Genomic DNA, 24,869 nt, shown 5'->3' with positions numbered 1-24,869 from the left:
ACCATTTGTACATACAAATTTTCCTATAAAACAAATACTGATTTTTCTACTGCTCCCACCCTTGTACTGGCAAATGGCATTCCCTGCTAAGTGGTTTGATGTGATTGATCCCTGTCTGAAAAATTTACTCAGAACTTGTGTGCACACACATGTGTGAACCTACTTATACACACACACATATAGCCATACACATGTGAATTTATAATCTACCATCAAAAATGAGCCATTCTGCTAAATTCAGCAGCAGGTATATTTTAATGCACCTTGCTCCCTTGCCTCAGAAGGATTCTGAATCAGGGATTTAGATGGCCTATATTCAAGTGATAGAACCAGGAACAATGTATCATCATTAAATTAAACAGGGCCTTTGTCTTGCCTTTGATTTTTCTGAGGACAAATCCATGTTCCCTTCAAAAAACAAGGAGAAGAAGAAGCAAAGTCACATGAAAATAATGAAAGAGTCATTGCAGACTGTTTGGGATGGCAGCTGTAGGAAGCAGGGAGTATGTTCACAGGCATTGTTTGCTGATAGTGTCCACAATACCCTTTGTCTTCTGAAAATGTTATTGCAATGAAAAGCTGGCTCAGCAAAACAAAGTGAATTCTTATTCACGAGAATATTGGAATGAATAATGTGTGGCATGATTTCTGAAGGCTGACAGTTATGAGACTTCTTCCTTTGCATGTCTTTACAATATTCTTTTACAGGGCAGACAAATTATGAGCTTTCTCCATCTATGAAAGCAGTATTCTCCAGCACATACCCATAGGTATGTGAGCATAAGCATAGTACACTTATGCATTGCTTATAGGAAACACACGGGACAAAACAGGAGTGTGTCTGTCTGGGGCATACACCAGACTCCCTTCTTTGCATATTAGAGAATGTGCCTCTACGGCAGCACAAAAATTGTATTCCAGGGTCTGAAGATTAACATTTTTCTCCATTTAACATGGAACTACAAAGCGAATTCCACAAGAGGGAGCTAGAAAACAAATAATCTTTCATGAAGCAGGTTATTAAACTTTACAGAAAAAAGTGTTGGACGTGCTACATGCGTCCCGTATCAGTCAGAAGAGCTGGCTGACTTGCCTCTTCCACTATGATGGCTCTTTGTTGTGTGGCAACATCAAGTCGTGCTTCAGGGCTTTGTAAAGATTAACAAAGGATTCGGCCCAAATGTCTTTCTGATGCCCCTGGGACTGAGCAGCCCGGTAGGCAGTGTAGACCATAGTCAGTACTGTCCTTTCAAAGTCTTCTTTCTTGAGGACCCTCGGGTATGAAGACAGCCTACTGCTCAGCCTGCGGATCTCTGTGATGCTCTTGGGGATGATGTCGTTGCAGATGGTGTGAAACTCAGCAGCCTTCCGCAGTGAAGCAAGCTCTTCATCTTTGATGGAGATCCTCTGACCTTTGTCAATGTCGAGCTCAGCTAATAGAAACTGGTACAAAATCAGAACACAGAGAGATATTTGTCTTCTCCAAGAGACTCTAGGCAGAGCAAATGTGAATTACAACATGCCCTTAGGTCCTTACATTAGATCAAATGGAGGCAAAATTCTCATTGCCACTGGCTTGAAATGGGACAAACCAGAAGGTGTGGGTGTGAACATTGTAATCTTGTGTTATCTACCTGGGAGCATAAGAGACAGGCTGTGGGGAAAGGAGAAGGGGAAAAGGAAAAAGTGGTAGTCTATTGTGCAAAATAGGTATGGGGATTAGAGAGGTGGAGACAGCAGCACAGCTAGGAAAGGCCATTTACCCTGCCACGGATAGCAGTGGTAGCCTAGCTTTATATGAGAGCTCAGCAACAGCTTCCAGCCCATTTCTCCTGTTTGGACGTTCCAGTATCTCAAGGAGTGGTATAGCTAGATTTAACCCATGTGCCTACTTCAGGTGGGCCACTTTCTCTTCACTAACCATGTGACACTGTTCCAAATTGCACATTACATCTGTAGTCTCTGCTGCTGTGAAAGAGGGGACCTGAATCATTTTGAAGTGAAGCAGTCATGCCCTCAGGATTACTTTGCAATGAGTGATATTCATGGCTTTAATGATTTGAACAAATAATTTGAGGCTGAGACTTATACTGAAGAATGTAAGTACATTGCACATTTAGTATGTAACTATTCTGGAAGAAAGTTGCTTTCAGTAAAAAGCCCTTTGCTCTGGTTTTCACTTTGACTGTCAGTGAACTAAAACCCACAGTTGAGGTACTGCAGACAACTGCTGCATGCTGAGAGGGTTAAGTTTGTCATACATGTCTGTTCCCCCCCTTCTGGTGAGCTATTACATAGTCAGCAGTGAGTTTGCTGCTGGCACAAGTGTCATGAAGACAGAAAACAGATAGCCCAATATGGATATTAACCCCAATCTTGGTTAGCACTTAAGGTATTATCTTCTCCCATATACTGAACCTCATAAAGCAGGATCACATCTTCCAGTGAGTTTTGTAGCACTGGGTTAAGGAAGGCAGCTGAGGACCTCTTCAATCTCTGAGCAGCTGGGAAAAGCATCGCTGGAAAATAATAATGGGAAAAGAGAGTTTCACAGGTTAGCAAACACTGAAAAGAGGAAACACTGAAAAGAGGAAGCACCTTTTAATAGTCAATTCAACCAAAGAACTGTCTGTTGCAAAGACTTAACTGTACAGCATGGCTTCTCATTGTAAATAAACATGAACTGCTTTGACTATATTATACTAGGGATGTAGGTTAGCTGTTGGTCCTGTATCTGCAGACTGGCTAACACAGAGTGGTTTATTTTCCAAGTCTGTTACTCTGAGTTACAGCTATGCTATAAGGAATAATAACAATAAATGCAACATCAACGTTTCCTGAAATACATGTTCTACTCCTGGCTCTGAAAAAAAATGTCAACACTGACCCCCTCAACAAAGCCTACTTTCTTCAGGTCATTCTCCTACAGTCATACTTCCAAGAACCTACATTTCTTCTGGCTTCAGTTGTCTAAAAGTTTATCTCTCCTCAGCTGATGGAAACATCTCCTCTGGAAAGCAGATCACCTCATCTGTTTTGGGTAATAGTTCTTAAACATTTCTATCTATCCAATGGAAGTGTTTAGAACAATCATTATTTTGCTTTCTTACACCCAATAGTGACTTATTTACACTCTTTCACTTTCTCTGTTCTGAACTTTGCAAGGAAAAATTAAAAAGACAGTTTCAAACCATCACACCTAGCATGGAAGTCTGGAAGGAGTGACTCACCCTTTGGAGATACTTATATGTATTCATCAAGCTTATACAAGTTTAGACAAGACACCTCCATTCAATGACGATGTATTATGACTTTAATATTTTACAATGTTATAGCTAGAAAAAAGACAAACAGCCTGCTGTGATCAGGTATTTATTCACCACTGGGAAGTGTAACACAGATATTATCTCAGGGAAATGAGAGAGAAAGAAAATGTATAGTCCTTGAACTCAGCATTACAGTGAGGTAGAGCATTTGTGGAATCAGTGACAGACGTTGAAAGTATAGAAAACGTCTGCTGCTACTTTGCAGACCACCAAAATGCCTTGAGTTGCCAGCAAACTTACTAACCAAGTAGCCAGGTACCATTAAAAGGTGCAGCTTCCTTTCAGAACAGGAGGGGGAAACTCTGTTTTGTTTAATGTTACGTGTATATTATTTAGTTGTTGATATTTAGGTAACCATAGTTTAGATTTGGTATGCTTGTGTGAGTATTGTCACATTTCTTCATAAACTTTACTTCTCAACTTTAACTGTTGTTTACCAATAGATAAATGTAAACACTAATAGGAAAAAAGGAAAAAAAAAAAAAAAGAAAAAAAAGAACAAACCAAACCATCTTTTGAAAGACATATGATTCTCCTCCAAAATTTAGAGTCCTACGGTTAGGAGTAACATTTACTAAAACATGCAGGTTACATTGAATTTCCAAAAAGTTTAATCCCACCCACTCTCTAACAGATTTTTTTCATTAGATGTTTTTACTAATTAATTTTTTTTCTTGTTTTGACAAAATTTTTGGATTTTGCATGCTGCCTGTAGAAAACCTGAACATCATTTAAAGCTCTCTCTGCTGAGCATGCAAAATAAGCTGGAACAACTCTTTTTATTAATCCTCACCTACATGGTTCCTCAGAGAATTTGCCTCCTTGATTACCCAAGCAGATCACAAATATGCAGTTCCTTCTGGACTAGCCTAAATACGTTCCTATTTCCTGGGCTGTTGCCAACTGTTGACTTCGTTGAAGTTCGACCTGTTAATGATATTTAAGTTCTAGTAATGCAAGGAGAAAGAAGCCAGACCCTCAGAGATTGTGTTAATTAGGACCTTTACTATCTATCATAAGGAAAATTAATTGGGATAATGCTGGTTATGAAGTAATTCATGCTTGACCCAGCAATTAGTGCATGAAGTTTCAGATACTTTACATGCACTTAATTTTTTGGCCTTGAATTCCCTAGGGAATATAGTATAGGTAAACTACTTTGCTGAATTGCAATAAACTAACTGCACCTAGATACTACAAATTGTAAATTCATGCTGCAGGGATGTATTTCAAGCATTTTGATAAGCATCAGAAGAGTTAAGTACTTCTATTGGATCCATCTGAGTTTAGATTAAAACTTGTTTCAATAACTGAATAGTGTTTGCAAGGTTTGTGATACTAAAAGCCTGAAGGAATGCACCAAGTGAAAGATCAGAGATGATGAAAGAACTCAGTTTCTGCAGGACCCTTTCCCCAGCATGATGCCACATCTTGTCTGGTCTAGCCATGGAGGCAGTGAGTTTGGGAAAGGTCACAAGCTTCCTGCAGGTTCTGCTCTCTGAGAGTGCTTGTCTGGCTGACTGCTGACAAATGAGTTTATAACCATTTTCATCTGAGGCTCCGCCACTGATACTCATCCATCTTGCTCAGAGCTTTGCTGAGACACATTGTAGCTATCCCATCTTTTGCTCTTGGCAATTTGAGAATGCAATTGAGTCCATGTGAAGTATTTGAAACTTCAAGAAGTAATTGCTGAGTAATTAAAACTTTTATTGCTGGGCAATTAAAACTCTAATTGCTAAGCAGCTGGCAAAAATCCAGTCCATAATGATGATGATTCATTTTTATCTCTTTTAGATGCCCTTTCAGTGGAAACAGCTTCAAGAGTACAGAGTAGCTCTACATATGCAGATGGTTTACATCCCCAAAACACTTCCTGATCCATGGAAAAGCTGCTGGTGGCATTTTGCTTCAGTGCTGTCATGCTTATTGTCATCACACTAATGACTTTTAACTTTTGGGCCAAGTGCAGTTTCCCACCATGGAGCTGAACAAGAAGTCATCAGATTCAGCCCATCCCCACTCACCAAGAAAAGAATGAGTGAAGGACTCAAAGAAAAGTGAATGCCATTTACTACTGACTCACTTGCTGAATCACAGGTAACACCTCAGGAACAAGCTGAGTTTTCCTACCCAGCTGTTCCCAGGATAACATGGATGAGGTTAGGAGATTCAAAAGGACAAGTGCCTGAGCTGCTATATTGTGAAAAAAGGCCTTTGCACACTCAGCAGAATCGTCCTGTCCTCTGCAGAGACCAGGCTAACACTGACTCCCTGATCTCATTATCCTGGTCCCAAAACGTATCAAACTTTGTTACAGTTTTTAGCGACTCTATTCAGAAATTTCTTCAGAGCTCATTTATATTTGTTATGGTGATCTGATTTTCCTGATTCACATTTTATTTCAGTCCTTCTCTTTCCCTCTCTTCCTGCACACCATCACTCCCTGCACAGTCTTTTCAACGAATTCATGAGCTCCTCTGAGATTGTGTAAGCATTCAGAGCAAACGCTTTCTGATTTTCATTACACTGACTCAACATGCATGTCAGTTAAGCATAAAAGCTGAGACAGAGAAAGATTCTGCATTTAGTGGCTGTGAATTCCACTTGAAACTTTTCTGCTGATTTGATGTCTTCCTGCATTTACTTCTCTCCCTGGCAAGATTTAGGTGGACAGCATCAAAGAACAGCAGATCTTTACTATTTTCTTCCCCAAAGGAATTTCCTATAAACCTATCAAGCAATTATTTCATAGGAAGATGCAAAGCAATATGTGGTATTTTATGGTGATTTTGCAGCTGATTAATTTCAATGGCTGTGGCTATGAATGTCTAAGGAGCAGAGATCCCTAATAAATATTGACAGAGAAAGCCCAACCCAGTGATTTCTGAAGTCAGTGAAGAAACTCCTATTGATTTATTGGTTTTACTTCTCTTACAAATGCATCAAGACATTTCAAAGTATGTCCTAAGGGCTGAACAGTGACATAACAAAAAGCTTAAGAATAACAGAGATGAGGTAGGAAAAATAACGGTTTGATTATCCTTACAGAACAATAACAAAAAACCAAACCAAAACAAAAACACAATCCCAATCTGTTATTTATCTGTGTACTACCAGGCTCATCCTCTCATAATCCCTTCTTCAGAAGAGTCTTAAGAATGCTGCCTAGTCTGACTTCCCTTGCTGCCCATTGAGGCCTCAGGGCTAGAGATGGATATGAGCAGTGCACCTAAGCACACTCCCAGCCCACCTGCCTGATCTGAAAGGTCTCATCCTGTGCCCTGGAGATGGTGCCAACATGTCTAGTCCTATGGGTGGCTAAAAGTACCTGTCAAAAGGTGGCTCAGGAATCCTTATTCTGCTGTGCACACTACAGGAGTCCATCCAGTCTCCTATGGCTCTGTTGACTCTACTCCACTTATCCTTAAAGACTCCTCAGGTTTTTAAACAAAAGCCGCAACTATGTCTGCCTGCTTGTTGGCCTACTTCTAACTGTTTAGCTCATAACAGCTTACTAATTTCTTCATGGTTCAAATGTAACAGCACATCTGAGACTGACAACAGCTTTATTTTAAAAATCTTTTCATCTCTCTTAAGAACTTTGTCATAATTTTTTGGACCTCATTAGCCACACGTTCACTGGTGAGGGTATAGAAGTTTTGCTTTCCAGTTCACATTTCTACATTTTTCATCGACCATGCATTGAAGAGAAGAGGACATGAGTGTCAAAGTCTGCATACCCTTGATAAAGGCTTTTTGTTTCAGGTTCCTCTTTGATCACCCTCCTCATGAAGTTTTACAATCAGTCCAGAAGTATATATTTTATGCATGAAGAGTTTTATTTCTGTCAGATGACTTTTTTGTGGGTCCCTGTGCTGAGTTTTTCCACTGATGGAGTAACAATTTACTCTCCCAAATTTATTGCTTCAGGCTAACCGCTTAAGGATAACTGTGAAATACTTGTCTTTACCATGATGCAGTCAAAGTCACTAAATATTTTGCTGCCCTGAGCTGCTACCTGCTTTGTGCTGAAGCAGATCATGCTGCCAGAAGCATTTCTTCCTCCAGAATGAAGAGGTGTTGATCTGTAAGAGGTGCACAGTGAAAGCAGTATCATCAATCACAAACAGTAGAGTGTTAATAAGTGATGAACAGGTTTTATATTTAGAAATTCCATCTTTCTTTACTTCTTCTCCTGCACTTGTCTCATCTCCAGAATAACATGTGTTTACCCTCTACAAGGTGTTTTATACTGCCCTGGGCCTGCAATCACTGGCAAGGCAGAACCTGAGTTCTGGCTGACCACCTCCTGGAATGCAATGTGTTCTGGATTAGCTCCTCTATGCTTTCTGACTTTTTGCTTTACTATACCAAAACTGCTATATTAGAAATTATTGAACACTTGGCCCTAGCACAGGAGAAATGGAAAGAGTGGGAAGCAAGAAGAAGAGTAAGAGAAATAAAATAAGAGCAGTACACACAAACCCCCAGAAGGACAAGGGAAATATACTGCAGTGCTATAGACTATCTTCTGAAACTTGTATCTGGAACTGCAGTTACTCACAGAAGTAGCTCCCATGACAACAAGTGCAGTGCATTCCAAATTTAATACATTTAAATCTCCATTATTGGAGATTAAATCCCCAAACGCCTTAGGACAAAATAGCAGTGAGATGGAGAAGACATTTTAATTACACACCAACACGAACTAGCAGATCTCTGAAAGCAACTACAAGACAATTTGCCTCATTTCATTTTCATCTCTACATCCTTGTTTACTTAGATACTGAGACTAAAGTTAATAGTGGCAATGATCTCTCTTTGTTCCTACTTGTTGCTGGCTAAAAGTGAGAATGGACATTTTTTTTCTTCTTTAGCTATAAATAGCAAAGAAGTCCATCTTGAAAGTCTAATTTTCTTCAATAAGGATGTGGGCAGCAGATATCCCTGCAAAAATTGGAAGCAGGCAACATTTTTTTTAGAGAAAAAAGAATCATTTAAAAACACTTAGAATAACAAATTGTATTCAATCCTTTGGTTCATCACATGATTAGCCTTTTCAACATTACCTTTTACGTATCTTCTTTTTAAGAAACACACATATTCTCACAGCACGTCTTAAAACATATCCCACTCCAACCTTCACTTCTGTGCTTCATAAACATCTTGAGATGCATTAAGATTAGGATGCAATAGAGTTTATATGCAAACCCTACAGTGGTAATAGCCTTTCTAGCTACTTGGCATAAGTAAAGGAATGTAAAAGTGTATTAGAAAGACCAGAAACCCCTTATGTTTATAGAAACAGATATTTCCAGAGAAGGAAATGATGCATCTGAGCCTGCATTTGGGAGAAGTGGAGGATATTTTCTCTTTCATGATTGAAGTAAAATGATGTGGAAGATATGACCAACATCAGCCAACTAAAATGATCAGAGAATTTATTTCCTCAGATGGAATTTCCATCGTGCAGTGTTTTCACCTTTTCCCATCCATAGCAATGTAGGCTGTTATTTATTCTTCCTTTGGTTATAAGGAGGGGGGGGGGGGTCCCCACTGGAAATTGTTTATGCCACAAAAAAAGATGTAGTCAGCTAAAAGAGTCCATTAATATGCTGGAGTAAAGTTGCTGCAGAAAGCATGCAGAGAAAAAAATGCACAAAGAGAAATCGAAGGAAAGAAGAAGTGAAATACATTGTTATCCTTTAGTTTGCTGCAATATTACCAAGAACTGGGGATAGGCTATGATGAGCACTATATGAGTGAAGGGTGGCAATAAAGAAAAGAAATATGAATCCTCTTCCATAGGTCTAACACAGAAGCAGCAAGCAATTTTGGTAACAGGAAATTTCAAGCAGAGATGGGAAATGAACCACTGTGCTTTACCCCTGGCTTCATTGCAGGATCACCTCTCCTTCCCTGTCTGTGCTGCTCACAGCAACCCTTATGCAAGAAGAAGACAATAAACAATCTTAATTGAACACCTCTGAAAAAGTTTCTTAAAAATGAACAAATGATGGTATATAATAATGATCTAATCTATTTCTCCCAGGAAGGTACAGGGAAGGAAGGGAGGAAAGAAGAAATATCAGTCAGGTGTTGATGTTTTGGCACTGAGCTGTAATGAAGGAGCAGACTGAAGTGGGTAATTCCCCTGTTGAACAATGGAGAAAGAGTAATGGAAATCAGAGCTCTGCTTTGCAGGTAAAGACAGAGGTGCAGCAGCTCTAAGAGCTCTATGCATCATGGAGGTTTTTTACTCTGAAAGGAAAGACCTTTATAACCAAATCACTCTCTCTAATTCTCTGCCCTTTTTATATTAGCATCACAGAGGCTAAAGGGGTAGGCTTGAGCCCTGTACTACCTCCCAAATATGTATTTGCACAGAGCTGAAACACGCAGCACAAAGGAGAGGCATCCAGTAGCTGAAAATGTTCTTTTTATGTTTTGTAGTACTTTCTTTTTCAGTTAGGCTTCCTTGGTTTCCTGCGAGGCAAAAGTGATTGAGTGGCTAGCATTTTGCTGAGGCTGACCTAATCACAGCTGCAGCTGCAAGAGGCAGCCCAGTGTGCCTGCCCCCACATCAGACTCTCCCTCCTTCCATTTGTGCCAACAGTGCTTTTTGTGGCCACACAGTGAGTCAGGGATATGTCTGGTCATGAATGAAGGGAAAAAGCAAACAAAAGAAAGAACAGTAGATTTTAGCTGTGTCACTCTGCATTGCAGCTGCTACACCAGCAGCACTCCTACATGTGAGGAACTCCCAGTGCAACTGTAGTCCAACTGCTTTTATGTCATTTGTTCTCATATGATCTCATCCAGTTCTCATATGTTCTGATCCAGTTCTCATATGACTTAAGGATGGACATCAGCCCTAGTTAGGAAGAACAGAAGTCCTTCCTCATGCCTACAAGCACTTGATCTAACCACTAAGCTAAATGGGTTTTCATTGTGTATGTTAGCCTCAATTAGTGTAGTCACTGATCCTGCTCAAGGTGAGGATCAGACCACCAGCTGCTAAAAACTTCTTTCTCTTCTATCTTACATCCCTCTGCTTTTTAAGAGAGTAAGTTCAACTGACACAAAGATTATTTTAAATTTATTCCAGGGCTTGATGATGAGAAAGGAATCAAAGGTCCAGTTTGAACCACAGAACTAGCAGGGTGTAGCATGAATTTCATTTCATTATCACAAATGACAACTCAGATTCTTCACTCTAAGTATGAACTATTGTCTTTGACTAACTCCTTGAATAAAATGTCAGTTCAGAGAGTGGGAACAATATTATGTGCTTTATCTAAACAGATTTAGGAGCTGTCTTGGAAATTACCTTGCCTTTTTATCTGAGAATGGAAATGTCCTATTACACGTTAACAAGAGAATCAGCAGATTTCCATTTCATGATATCTTCCAGTTTGAACTCCCTGCCTTTTCACAAAATGTGTTTTATTGAATCATAATGCATTGGATCAGTTAAAAGGGACACTGCATGAAATTCTGTGAAGGTGGTCAAACACAAAAAATACACAGGCATTCTGACTCTAAAATCTGTTACCATGTGACCTGCAGATTGAGAGAACTAATGAACGTTTCTTGTTATTGACAACTGAGTTGTCCTGTGATGAATTATCCCTATGGGAACTGTAGCACTGAGGTCATGGAGCTGTTAGCTGAGGTGAAGATAAACAGTGAAATTATGGAGACACTGGAATTATTCACTAAAGCCACCAGTGGATTGTTTCAACTAGCAAGTAAATTCAAGTGTTTGATGGTGGAGCTAAGAACTGTTATAGAACTGACCACAACTGTCATTTTATTCTTGTATTAACTGCTCACCTACATGTGTAACAAGAAGCTATTCTTCAGATTCACTAAGTATTAACATCACACCTCAAAACTGAGGAGGATTAAATGCTATATAGACCAATTATTCTCCCTCACATTAGAAAGAACCAGTATTGTCTTCATCATTTCTTCAACTCTCCATCTGAGTTGAAATAAATTATTAGGAGGAGAATACATAAATCCCATTTCCCTGCTTTTTATGTTCTGGAATTTCACTTGTTTTTCGAAACCAGAGAAACTCCAGCTGCCTTTCCAGCTGTTTATTGAGCTCCAAATGTCAATACACCTACCTTTCTTAATTACATGAATATGTGCTGAAGAGAGAAAGTCTATCTTTGTCCAATATGCAAAAAGCAAGGAGATACTGGGTCCTTTCTGTGAGATGAGCTATTTCTGGATTCAATGCCATTTCAAAACATTGTATGATTCCTAGCAGTGATGATTAAGACAAGAAATCTGAGAAAGTAACTCACAGGTGAAGATGGGTTCATGTATGTTCCTTGACTGGACTAGTACAGCTGTTTTGCCATCTAAGCAGAACATGAAGAGTGAAAAGTGCTATGTCCCCTGGGTAAGAGGCAGAGGAACCACATGTCTCTTCTGGATCAGTGAGTGAGGGTTACCATGAGAAGGCATCTATTCTGTTGTTCAGACCTGCAGGAATGTTTGGGCTCCATTTTATTAATTTCTGCATTTGCATGAAAATAGTATTTAAACCCCCATAAAACTAAAATATAATAATCCACAAAATAGAATGGGTGGATTTCAATGTTGGCAATGGTGAGGCAAGACAATCACAGAATCACAGAATTATTGAGGCTGGAAAAGACCTCTGAGATCATCAAGTCCAGCCTATGACCCAACACCACAACATCATCTAAACCATGCCACCAGGTGCCACATCCAATCTTTTCTTAAAGACCTCCAGTGATGGCGACTCCACCACCTCCCTGAACAGTCAATCTGTGTGATATTGCTGGAAACACAGCAAAGAAATCTGAAGGATGAATTCAAAATAGATTGCTTTTATAGCTTCCCTACCCACTCCACAATCACACACATGGGATTTCCATTTTGCAAGCTGTTCCTTGTTATTTCATGCTCTCCTGAAGTCTCATTACTCTTAGATCATTCAGATCTGCTGAAATAAAGCTGAGAATGATGTACAACTGGATTCACCATTAAATACAGAAAGCCCTTGAGTTCTTGAGTATTTCAAGTTGTAGGTTCTTGAGTATTTCAAGTTGCAAGGCAGCTGAACAGTGTGAATGAGGTCCTTGGATGACCTGAGCTGGCACCACCAAACTCATGATGCTGCTCTGAGGGCAGCCAGGTCACATGAAGCCCTGTGTTGTCAAAGCTGCCTATAAGTAAGAGGTCATTGTTGTCTGAGATACTGGAGCACACTAATCATTTGTAGGGGAAAACTGACATTTAGCCACAAAATAAGACAGGGACTACTTGTCCCCCTATTTATACTTCTAAATGCTAGCCTAAATAATCTTTAAGTTCTGTTTTGACCTCTAAGCAGTGTGCAGGTATTAAACGTGAAGAAGGATGCAAACTATGTTGTCATATCTGAGTTCCTTGGATACCCTGGGTTACTGGCTGTTACCCATTGGGTAACAAAGAGAGGATGACATGAGTGCTCCAGTTTGCTGTTAAAGTGATGCTCAGAAGGAGATTTATATCTTTGTTTAAATAATGCATGTGCTGCTTTGTCAAGAAAAGCACCCATATGGAAGTGCACCAGGTTTTGAAAACAGAAAACTCCACCACAATATATTCAAGTATCTACTCCCAGCTGAATTGCAGTGAGAAGGACTAGCACTATTTTCCACCTCAGCAGGCAGACATGCCAAGGATGTTGAGGTCCCACCTCAGGCTCAGCAGCATTCACATACAGAGATCTCAGAGAAGATACATTTGCTTCTTGAACAGTTTATGTCTTGTCTGGCACCATGAATTCAACCAGGAGTGAAAAGCTCCTGGGGGACATCATTGAGAGCCCTGAAAACCTCCTGGGGGACATCACTGATGGGCCTGAAAAGTCAGCTGGACATGATACACACTTTAATGATGTAAACAGAAAGGAGAGAGGGGTATAAAATATTTCAGGCATGTGATGAATTGGTTACATTTACCTCACTGATAAATCTATGCAAGTAGAAACTGAGGTCTTTACCTTGGTGGTGATGTTTTGTTTAAGAGTCCCCATATGTTCGTTTAGGTGATGTATGTGCACATTTTCAGCTTTGGACTTCACCACCACTGGACCATAATGGATGTTAACAGCATGCATGGAGATTAAGGCTGACATAATTGGATGCATGCTGGATTGATGGTCTGTGGTGCATGCAGTTAGTCATTCAGTGTTAGAAGGCCATCCAGAAATTTCCAGCAAATGTCCAACAGCCTGCTCACTAAATACAATTTCTGGCTAGAATAGGAGTGCCTTTCCAGGGAAATACAATTTCTTATGGTCTCCCTAACACTTAGCTATTTGTCAGGCAGATTCTCTAAAGACAAACTTCTTCATTAACTGCAGCCCACAGCATTACCCTGATGTGAACATGAAAAATGCAGCACCATGGCAAGACAAGCCCCTAGCTGTGATTGGCAGCTTGTATCTGCCCCATTTTTCACAGTCCCACTCCTAAACATCTCAATTTCCCTCTCAGATCTGTGCATTCCTGGAGGATTCCCTCCATCCACAGCATGCAGCATTTCCTGGATCTCAGCCAAATGGCTGATGTGTTCCCTCAGCAGGGCTGATTTTAGAGAGATGAGACACAGTGAAATACAGCAACTTGGCATGGGGAAGAGGGAAGGTTAGATAACACAGATAAAAAACGTGGGCCAGACACAGGTTTTGGGTGTTCTTGATGGTTGATAAAAGAACCTGGTATCTGTAGTCCATTCATCAAACCTGGAATCCTCTGAGCTGAGCTCAGACACTGTGCTTGCCCATTTGTTTCACTCTGGCTTCTCCCAGGCATCTTGTGTGGCAGGGCCATGTCATCATCCTCCTTTTGCTGGAGAGCCAGATATGGCCATCACACACTGTCCTTTGCCACTTGAGTCTATCTGGGCCTGATTGTATTTGATTTATGTTGATTGCATCTGATTCCAGTTCTGGGACACCCTAGTGTGGAAAAGGCTTCGAGTACATCTCTATCCTTGTATTTCTGTGAGGACCCAGATGAGTTTCAATTTGCTAAGTACACATCAAGGTGAGTCAGCCCCTTTGAGCTCTGTTCATTAAAAAGGCTTTGTGGTAGAAAGCAACAAAAGCAGCAGTCTATATGTTTGCATCATTAGACTTATTACCATCCAAACCCTTCTGCCAAACTGGCACAGCAATCCAGAAAAGCAGAAGTGGCTGCGACTATGACAAATGGATATTTCCACTTAACACAATCTGCACTATATTAGGATGTCTGCAAGTAGTGTTTCACTGGAAATGGAGTTCATTCAGTGTCAAGTTGTGAATAATTGCAGTAAACAGAAACAAGGCATGCCTTAAGTGGCTTTTGTTTTAGGAGAGGGCTTAAGACACAAACAGTTCTCTCAGACATAAATTCAATAAGCAGATACTTTGTGTTTGTTTAGATCTAGGCATGGACAGTAGGATCAAGTGCACCCTCGGTGGGTTTGCTGATGACACCAAGCTGGGTGGTGAGGGAAGAGATGTCATCCAGAGGGACCTTAATAGGCATCAGAGGGGAGTCACTGCCAACCTCATGAGGTTCAATAAGGCCAAGTGCAGAGTCCTGCAGCTGTGTCTGGGCAATCCCAAACACAATGACAGGTTGGGAGGAGAATGGATAGAGAGCAGTCCTGAGCAGAATGACTTGCGAGTGCTGGCTGATGAGAAACTCAGTATGAGCCAGAAACGTGCACTGACAATCCAGAAAGCCAACTCCAGTAAAAGAAGCATGGCCAGCAGGTTGAGGGAGGTGTCCCCAGGCCTTGGAAGGGAGAGATTGAAACTAGTTGATCTTTAAGGTCCCTTCCAACCTAAACCGTTCTATGATTGTATGTGAAACAAAAACGTAATATCATGGCTGTGAACATTATGAAAACCAGGGAGGAAACTGAGGGCTTGCAGAACTTGATTCATTCTTCCAGGGACTGGCAGGGGTAAACAGGGACTTGTGCATCTGTGGCAGTGTTACTGTAACTGGTGTTAATGGGAAAGTGTGACTGGTATTAACAGGAAATGGTGTGGCCCCATAGCTCTATAAAAGAGCAAGTTTCTTGCCGTTCCATGGAATAAAATGGGCTGTTTGCTGGGCAGTGGAAAGATTCTTTTTCATACCCACATAGTTTAGAAAGTTCAAAGAAGGGCAAAAACCCCAAAACAAACAAATAAAAAAAACCCCAAACAAACAAAAAACCCAATGAGATGGGTAAAGACCTCAACCTATTGCTGATTCAGTAGGGGTAACTGAGTTTTGTGCTGTGGTTGGTGGTGAATTGCCCAGACTGTCTCAATATCCTTCTGTGTTGAGACACTGGTGGGGACCAGAAGCAAACATGAGTCCTGCTTAAGTGAGAAAAAGGCTCCAAAGATATGCAGCTATCCCATGAGTCTGAGACGCAGACAGATAAGATGAAGACCAGCTGTGACAGAGGGACATCTGAAGGATGAGTTCAAATGGGGATGCATGCCATGCTGGCAAGGGGGTGAATGGTACCCTAATCTTTCCTGTCCACATATTCTCTCTCTCCACACTTTTCCTTCCTTTTTGTCTTTTCCTCTCATTCATGCTACTTCCTTTCATTTGGCATTTTCCTCCATTTTTTATCTGTTCTTTCTCAGCATCTCTGCCTTTTGCCTTTGCATCTCACGTTTACCTATCTGTGACTTAAATATGCCCTTCCAGACTGGAAAGTCTGTACTCTTTCCAGGGCAGAGAATAAATTAGAAGCATCAGTTCTGTTTGAGGTATGCAAAAACCTGCCAAATAGATGGAGATGATGAAATCCTGGTGTTTTGGCTCATAGCATATATCCACATCTAACCAACACTAACCAAAGTGGTTTACTTTCCAAGTGCCATCCAACAGGCTGGAGGGCCATATATTTATCACAGAAAGCCTTGTGCCTTTGAGTCTTCAAAATAAGACTGCAATGCAGCAGCATCCTTGCACTGCCCTGTTTTGTCTCTTATTTTTCACTTTCTCAGCAATCTTTTTTCAGCTACCCACTTGGCTTCTCCTGAGTAGAGAGACACTCAATGAGTTTGGAGCATGGCTCCTGGCTGGTGACCTGTTTCCCTGTGGCTGGGGAGGAATTTCCAGAGGACAAGTGATATGTTTGCCAGTCTTAGGGAAACCAGGGAGCTGCCAAACCTAACCAGAAAACTGGGCCAGGAATGGCCCCACATATGCTTTCACCAGGGGGAAAGAATGTTTGTGGGAACTGGGAATAGTGGATCGTGTTTAACTCCATTTTTTTGTCCTACTTGCATTCTTCTTGCACTTAGCTCACGCTGCCTCAGACACTGTGATAGCAAGACAAGAGGACCCAAGTTATTGCTGCAGCCTGGAGAATCTCAGGGAGGATTAAGGGAGTTACTGGCTAAGAGTTAGCCACTGGGTGGGCAAGGGAGCTTCGTGGCTTGTGGTGTAGTCAGGCTAGTTTAATGTCTCTGTATTAGCAAGCATGTTATGGGGGATATATCAGAAAGCTGCCATAGCAGTAGCCAAATAAAACAGGACTTCAGGGTAATGAGACAGACAGGGAAAGTAGAAGCACATGGGATCCCTTCCTCTGCTTGTTTTCTTTCCAGTGGGAGAGAAAATTCTATAGATGACTCTATAGACTTTAGTCTATGTGTCTCCCCACAGGTGTTATTTGCAGCTTATCCTTAGGTTATCTTTTTTTTCTTTTTCTTTTTCTTTTTCTTTTTCTTTTTCTTTTTCTTTTTCTTTTTGTTTTTGTTTTTGTTTTTCTTTTTCTTTTTGTTTTTCTTTTTCTTTTTCTTTTTCTTTTTCTTTTTCTTTTTCTTTTTCTTTTTCTTTTTCTTTTTCTTTTTTCTTTTTTCTTTTTTCTTTTTCTTTTTTTTTTTTCTGAAAAACACTTTAAAGAACAAATAACACATTTGGGCTGGAAGATTTTAACAGTCAGGATTACTACAGCAAGCCAAATTTGAGATAATGACAGAGATTGTGGCCTTAATCCTGAGTGACAAAATGGTTGTTGACTTCAGTGGTGCTGTTTTGCACGTTTCAGTACTTTTAAATTTAAAGCAAGGAGTAGACAAGTTTGCCCACTTCAAACCAAGGCACTAACACAACTCCCTGCTGCAGCTGTGTCTGTGTACCTGGCCAGTTTATTGGCATCTTGGATGGACTCAGCTCCTTTCAGCAGAGCCACTGAAGTGCAGAGAGAGTACCTAGTTTTGCAGAACTCCATTCAAAGTGGGTGCAGGCTGTGCACACAGGCAAACACCAGCTCTCATCTCCAACAGCCTAGGCTGGCCCTATGGGTCCTGCTCTGCCTTGAACTCAAGCACAGGCACTGTGTGCAAAGTTAATTGCTCCTCCACACAGTGCTTCACCTCAGCAATTTACATTTTGCCTGTCACTATTTGAGTAATCAAAGCCTCTCCAGCCTGATAATGTTCATTAAGACCTGCTGACTTTCCTTTCAATGACATTGTACTATTCAATGTTTCTGACAGGATTTCTTTCTGCCTGAAAAGTCACTACCTTCTTCCTGCATCTGGCATGATCTACCCCAGAAAACAAGAAAATCACTTTATGCTTCAGAAACAGAATAAATAAAGTATCACCACTCTTAACATACAGGACTACTTGCACACAGTCATCCTGATGAGATCTGGGGCAAGTGATTTAATTATTTCACTCACCACGATGAAAAGGGATGCTAATGTTTCCTCTCTTTAATTACACTGAAAGTTCTTTGGAGAAGGAAAGGGGGTTTTTTACTCTGTTTATTTGCATAGTGTGAGGTACCAGTGGGGCCCAGCAGTCAAGAATAAGGTATTCAGGAGGGTACCCAGAGTACTCTACAGTCATTGCACGTGGACATGAGTTATTTCACTAATAATAGAGCTGCTTTGCCTACGGAAGAGAACATTAGCTTAACAGCATGCATTAGGAGCTGTGAGGTGACTGTTAAAGGCAAGAAAAAGTGAGCTATGAAAAGGTGAGGAGTGATTTGAATGGCAGGAGGTGCTTCTGAGATGGACTTTGGCTGGGACATGAGGGCCCTTGAGCAAATCTGGGACTACAGCAAGTAGATGAGACACCACAGCATGCAGGATTCCTAAAAACCCCAAAGCAACCAAAGTGGCAGCTATTGTCTTACTGATTTGCCAGTCCTCAGTACTGGGGTGGAACGAGGATCACCGAGAAGATTCTACTGCTGCCACTTTCAGCTCCCAGATCTCACTTAGTCTAGCACGTATCAAAGGGAAAACAGACTTACAGCATGTGTCTTCCTCTTGCTGCTTACCTAGATTTCCTCAAAATTGTTTAGCTGCTTTCTCTTTTTTCTTTTATTCTGTCAACCAGTTTGTGACTCTATAAGTGTAAGCTTTAGCCATTTTTTGATGCTTCCCGTGGTGAAAAGAGCCTCAGAAGCACGTAGATCCTTCCTTACTAACAGTCTAACCACTTTATGTATAGAGTACAATATCCATCTGTGATCTAAATTAAAATGTAAAAACTTCCATAATCTATACTCCCTCTGATCTTAATGCAGTTTAGTATCATTGCCCTAGAAGAGATTAGAAACTTTGATATTTTTAAGCTTTTCTTTTATGCCTTTCAGTTTCAGGTATCCGCTGTGAATTCTGATTCAGGGATCATCTTCCATGCAGGTTAAATAATTAAATCTTCCCCTAAGGGAGCATATGGGAAATCAGGACATGCTAGAAAGGATTTTGATTACAGTCGCAGCCCTACCCCATTGGGTATTCATCCTACACAGGCTAAATCCATCCAGAGACTTTTATATTCTGGCTACCTTTTACAACAGTAAGCAGCTTTCCCAGGTACTAGTAACTAATCTCTTTTCAACCCTTTCTTCAGTGCTCTCACTGCAATAGTTCTTTGTTTAATAGTTTCAGACTGCCTCTGCAGCTGATGCCTACAAGATCTGCCTCAAAGAACTGGAGGGCCATGTCTGTACCACACAGCAAAGCAGAGGGCAGAGATGTCAGAGCCAGAAGCAGTATGACTCTATCAGTATAGAACTGGTCCAACCAGGTGGTACCTGTTGAAAGGCAGAATTTATTTCCTTGGGCACATTACTATCACCCTGAAGGGACACCAGCTAGAGTCCTTGCACCATATTGTGATGCAGAAGGCTGGCAGCTTGCCTTGGTGCTGGCTCTGTGATCTCTATTCCATACACCACTGTATCATGAAGGTATGTTAGTTTTCCAGACCTGCTTGAAAATATATTTTTGTCTTTGTTCTCTTCTAATTTCTTAGAGGGCATAAGACATTTTTCTAATGCCCCCTTCCTACTCCTTACAGTGTGAAATAATTTATTTCTTAAGGATCTGGTTTTAGGTCTATAACATACGTTTATACCAATCTCTCATACAGATCTTTGCCAAGAAATTCAGGAAGTATATGCATAGATATATAAATTGTCTTGTTCAGTTCATCCATCTGCAAAGCTAATTCATCTGAATTTCAGTCTCATACTTCCCTTCAGGCAGTGCCTCCCTCTCTTTACAGGTACAGTTATGATGCTTGGTGCAGTAATAACTTACATCAGGAAAATAACCCCTAGGCCAGAAGACTTCAGCCTATAGGCATGCATTCCCAGGAACTGGTACAGGTTTATGAAACAGACTCAGGACAGGTGGGAAAAACTTCTGCAGCAGAACAATGAAGCCTTTTGCAGCTCGAGTGAGGTCACCAGAATGGGTCCAACAAGCCAAGGAATTTTGGGCAGTTGAGGCAGTTTTCCAAATGATCACATGGGAGCCAGAGAAAAGGGAAATATTGCATTTTCTCCATAAGAGGAAACATTCTTTACACAACCAGGCTTAGACAGAGTTGGCTCTGTTTCATAATGTTTCATAACTTTCATTGTTTTATATGCACTACGTATTTTAAGAATTGGATAACAATGGCTTTATGGAAATTAAAGGAAATTAAATTGAAGCTGCATTTTAAAAAGTAATTGTAGATGGTCCAGCTGGTGTAATTGCTTTTTACCCTTGTACTAGGCCTTTGGAAACCTTGATGTGTCCTAAGACCTTAACCTAGTAGACATAAGGCCCACTGAGCATGTATGTGTGTGTGTGTCTGACCATTTGTGCTGTAACTGGATGCTATATTCAGGACATTCTCCTTTTACTCGTAATGTCCAAGCTAAAAATGTCAAACAAATGTTACTGTTGGTGGTGGAATCCCAGAAGCTGCTTGAGAAGGGATTGCCTGGCTGCAAGGGTGCAATGTGATGTGAGGGGAAGAGAGGTAAATAAGGTCAAAAGGTGTGGGGATACATTGCGTGACCTAATCTCCAAGGCAGTCACTTACCCTTTTCCCACATGGCAAGACCACCAGCAACAGGTATGTAGCAGATATGAATATAGAATATGCTAAACACTTCTTCCTTATAAAAGGACTGGTGGGCTTTCTAGCAACAGCCAGTCTCTTCTCTTCTACGTATTCCTCCCTTTCCTGGCACTGGAAAGCTGCCAGCCAACTCTAGTTAAGCCTGCAACCAGCAGCAGCCTGCAAGAGTTGCTTATGTAGCAGCTGCTCCATCAAATTCATAAACTCAGTTGCCACAACACTAGAGAAATCACTAGAAGCTTGCAATGTTGTGGGGAAATCAAGGAGCACAGGCCTTCTGTTCTTCCAAGTAACATTTTCTGCAGAAAACCTCTTAGAAGGACAAACTGTTTCCCTGGTGTTATGGAACAGCTATTTGAATTTCACTGAGCACTAGGGACTGGGTACAAAATAATGTATCTGCACCAGAGCAATGTGGATGTAACTGCAATACTGTTTTTGAGGTCTGGAAGTTACAGCACAGCCATTCCCCAAAGGCATGGCTAATATAGCAAACATATCCTTTCCTCACTGATGGGTGAAAAGTGTTCTGCCATCTTATTTTACATCTTTCAACCTTTCCTTTCCATCCTCTACTGAGGGGTGTACTTACCATTTCAGCTCCTTCCCTAGTGTCCAAGAGACCACAACCACAAGAAATTACAGTACATCTTCACTGCCTGGGCAACCACACAGCAATCATGCCACTCTTTGTGTACCATTTATTTGAATTGGGAAGTCCTTACAGCAAATAAACTATAGCCAGCTGAAATGAAACATGCTAATAAGGATTGCCTTGGGGTTTCTCCTCAAGCCACAGACAAGTCCTATAATGCAGGTCTGAAGCTAACTGCTGCTCTCCACTGTCTTGCTATTCAACAGAGGACTTTGATGAAAGCAACCAGGATGGCAAGCAGTGACACTCTCCAGTTACCACATCTGCATGGGGTTTTTTGTGGTTTGTTTTGTGTGTGTGTGTGTGTTTGCTTTTGGTTTTGCTTTTATTTTGTTGTTGCTGTTTTCTTTTTGGTCAAGTAATGGGATTTATTCCTTCGTTTATCCAGCAGGAATATCTAGAATTTGTATTTGAGACCTTCAGAAATGAGCATGACTTCACCTCTACCAGCAAACAAGAAACATCACATAGTAGAGACTTAATATTACCTTTTTCCTCTAGACAGATGCTTCACAACATCTGAGAGAATATTACCATGTAGCTAAGTCTACAAAAAGCTCATGGAGACCTGAGATGATGACAAGCAAATTATTTTGTCACTACTCAGGATCTTTCTTTATTATTCTGAACATTTCCACCCTAGGGATCAAGATTTTGCCTGAGACTTCTGGACAAATGCCCACAGCTGGATCTAGACAGATTGAGGACTGTGAAAAATTTTTAAAGCAAATTAAAAGGTGCTCAGTTTTCCTGTCAGAAATGCCTCTCTTTTCGTTTTTTTCCCCATGAAACGATGCTTGTAAAAGCAAAGGAAAAGGGAGGTGGCAGTCTGGAGTTCCCACTCACCAGTCAGCACAACTATGTTCAGCTTTCCACACGTCTGACTTTTTTTCTTGAGCCAAAGCTTAAAATACTTGGTTACAAGAACTGGGCATCCAAGGCTGCCCCAGTGTTCTCTAGTGAAAAAAAGGCAAAACCTAAACCTTGTTTTATCCAATATTGACTGCTCATTTCTCCTGCTGGTAATTGAAGCAGGACCCTTTTTCCTAGTGTTTTGTAAACAATCTGGACTACCAGTCGACACGGAGACGATATGCAGATCTGTCTTTCATTTCCATCAGACCAGATGCTGATCTGCTATTGTTTTTCTGTTGCAAAATTCGAATCAGGAGTTGGATAATACTTAAATGACAGAGTTTTAACCCAGAGAAGAGTCAGTTGTCATTTCTAGAGGGAGGGTAGAAGTGAGTGTGCAGAAGGGTGTGTCGTGCCTTGGTACTTAAATTTTCTCTTAGGTTTCTAAGCAATTCAAAAATTAGGAGAGTGCTTTGGCCCTCTAGATAACGCAAATTGTGATGGGTTTGGTTGGGCTAACACATAGATAGTTTAGGGAGGTTGTCTGAAATAGCTGTTGTTGAATGTGTTATGCCTCTAAAACACTTGGAGCTGAATAGTCCCAGCATCAGTGGAGAAGGAATCTGGTTTCCTCCTCAGCAGTTGTCTGTATGCAATAATTGTGAGAACTGAACTCCTTATCACAAGAGGGAATGAATCTTATTTTCCCTCTGAAGTCTCCAAAAACAAGCTCTAGAGCTTCCAGATTGAAAGCAATCTGCTTTCCCAAAAGGCACAAAAGAGTTCTGATATTTTCCTTTAAATATTCACGGTGATTAAAATCGGACCTTTAATAGCATGGATTCCTTTAAGGTTGTGTTGGTCTTGTTTAGTTAAAATAAGTGTGTTAGCAAAAGTGAAGAATGCCCTTAAATTGCACATGGAATAACATGGAATAATCACTAAGTGCATAATTTTACTTTTATGCACTTATGTATGTATATTTTTCCTTCTTTTTGCTATTTCTCTGTTTCATACTCAAGTCAACCTCATTCCTCCAAAAGGCAGAGTTGGTTTTTATCATATATATATATATATAGATTTAGTTCTGATTTCCTCACCTTTTTATGTGTCATCCCTGGAAAGACAAGCTCTTATCTAGAGAATTAAGTGATTTTGTGATGACTGTAGGTGTCATGACCTCTAATACACAATAAGAGAAAAGCAGATGTAGGTATAATGACTCATCCTGTATCATCCACAAGGCTGACAGAAAAGCTGGGGAAAGACCCTGCCATTCTGAGTCCCAGGTCAATGTCCTGTCAGTGAGTCCCCACTAACTGTATGGAACAATTTAACATTCACACAACCTTAGCAGAATTGCATAGCTCTTCGTTACTTCGTTCAGCCATTGCCTCCCCTAAAATGTCAAACCCAAAACCAAACAGCAGGCTAGAAAGGAACTGGCTATAATGAAAAAGACACAGGTGTTTGAGGTGGGGAGGGGGCATCTGAAAGCTTGATGTTTTTAACAGGCTCTGGTTCCTTTAAATATTTGTGGATTTCAATATCAGAACCAAAGAAATCTTTTGGGAGGTGTTTCCTTTTTCCACTTCCAGCAGCTACCGAACCCATGCCAAGTACTGGAGGAGAGGATAAAACAAAAAAGGGAAAAGACATCACATCACTAGCTTTTAAGCAAGCATCTCCCATGCAACTCACCAGTCCTAAACTACTACATATGTTACTCTCACATGCTTAAATAAATGTCACAACTATATTACTGTCATATTGGCAGAAGTCTGATAACACCATAGGTGTTATCAAGCTTATTACTAGCACATGTTGTATGTGCTAGTCTGTCAGAGCAAGGTCAGAGGCATTCCTAGGCACCTTGCACAATCCAAGCAGTTGTGTTTGCTATTAGCAGGTACCTGCCTGGTGGAGCAGAATGTTATGCCACCTGTGACTGCAAAGGATTTGGCATTAAGATTTCATGATTTACAGTTTTGTTAATGCAGGAGAAAAGGAGAAGATGAAACCAAAAAAAAGGGAGGGGAATAAAAAAAGAAAATAAGGTAGTTCAGATTCTTGGGATTTTTTTTTTTAGATATAAGAAATATTCTTTATGAAATATATATAATTTTACTTTTATGCACTTATGTATGTATATTTTTCTATTAGTCTATATAATTATTCAGCTGACTTCCTACTTAATGGAGAAAAAGAATTCCAGAGTTAGGAGGGACAAATTTTATACATGTATGTACATATATGTATAATGGAACAGAATTTCAGACCAAATATACAAACTCAAAAGTTTTCTTTTAAATAGTTTTTCATCTTTAAATCTTACCTCTGCTCCATCTGTGGGTCACAGTGGCATAAGTACTGTAATAGAACATCAGCAGCAGCAAAATCTTCCAAAGCATCCTTCTCTTTAAAATGTGTCTATCTGTATATTAGCTTTTCAATTTCCTATCTCTTTTCAGGAATAAATAAATGGCTCTTCCTCTCCCCCTCCCCCTTTGAAAGGAGAACCTGCCTGTTCTTCTGAACACAGCTGAAGTCAGTGTGCAGCTCCTCTCCCAAACCAAGTCTCCTCGGGATCAGGAAACTTACTTTCACAGACAG

The 24,869-nt window shown here is 40.5% G+C and overlaps 1 protein-coding gene across 1 annotated transcript; it reads right to left on the bottom strand.

Annotated features, from left to right (window-relative positions):
• Positions 1-1,101: 1,101 nt before the first annotated feature.
• On the bottom strand, positions 1,102-24,667 carry FAM180A (family with sequence similarity 180 member A). Its single transcript, XM_054387040.1, has 3 exons — positions 24,592-24,667; positions 2,419-2,519; positions 1,102-1,443 (listed from the first exon to the last, which is right to left on the bottom strand). Exons 1-3 carry the CDS (start codon positions 24,665-24,667, stop codon positions 1,102-1,104), a joined length of 519 nt encoding a protein of 172 aa, XP_054243015.1.
• Between the last annotated feature and the right edge of the window lie 202 nt (positions 24,668-24,869).

The sequence above is a fragment of the Indicator indicator genome, chromosome 14 (assembly GCF_027791375.1).
Source record: "Indicator indicator isolate 239-I01 chromosome 14, UM_Iind_1.1, whole genome shotgun sequence".
NCBI classification, from domain to species: Eukaryota; Metazoa; Chordata; class Aves; order Piciformes; family Indicatoridae; genus Indicator; species Indicator indicator.
This window is presented reverse-complemented; position numbering and strand designations above follow the sequence as displayed.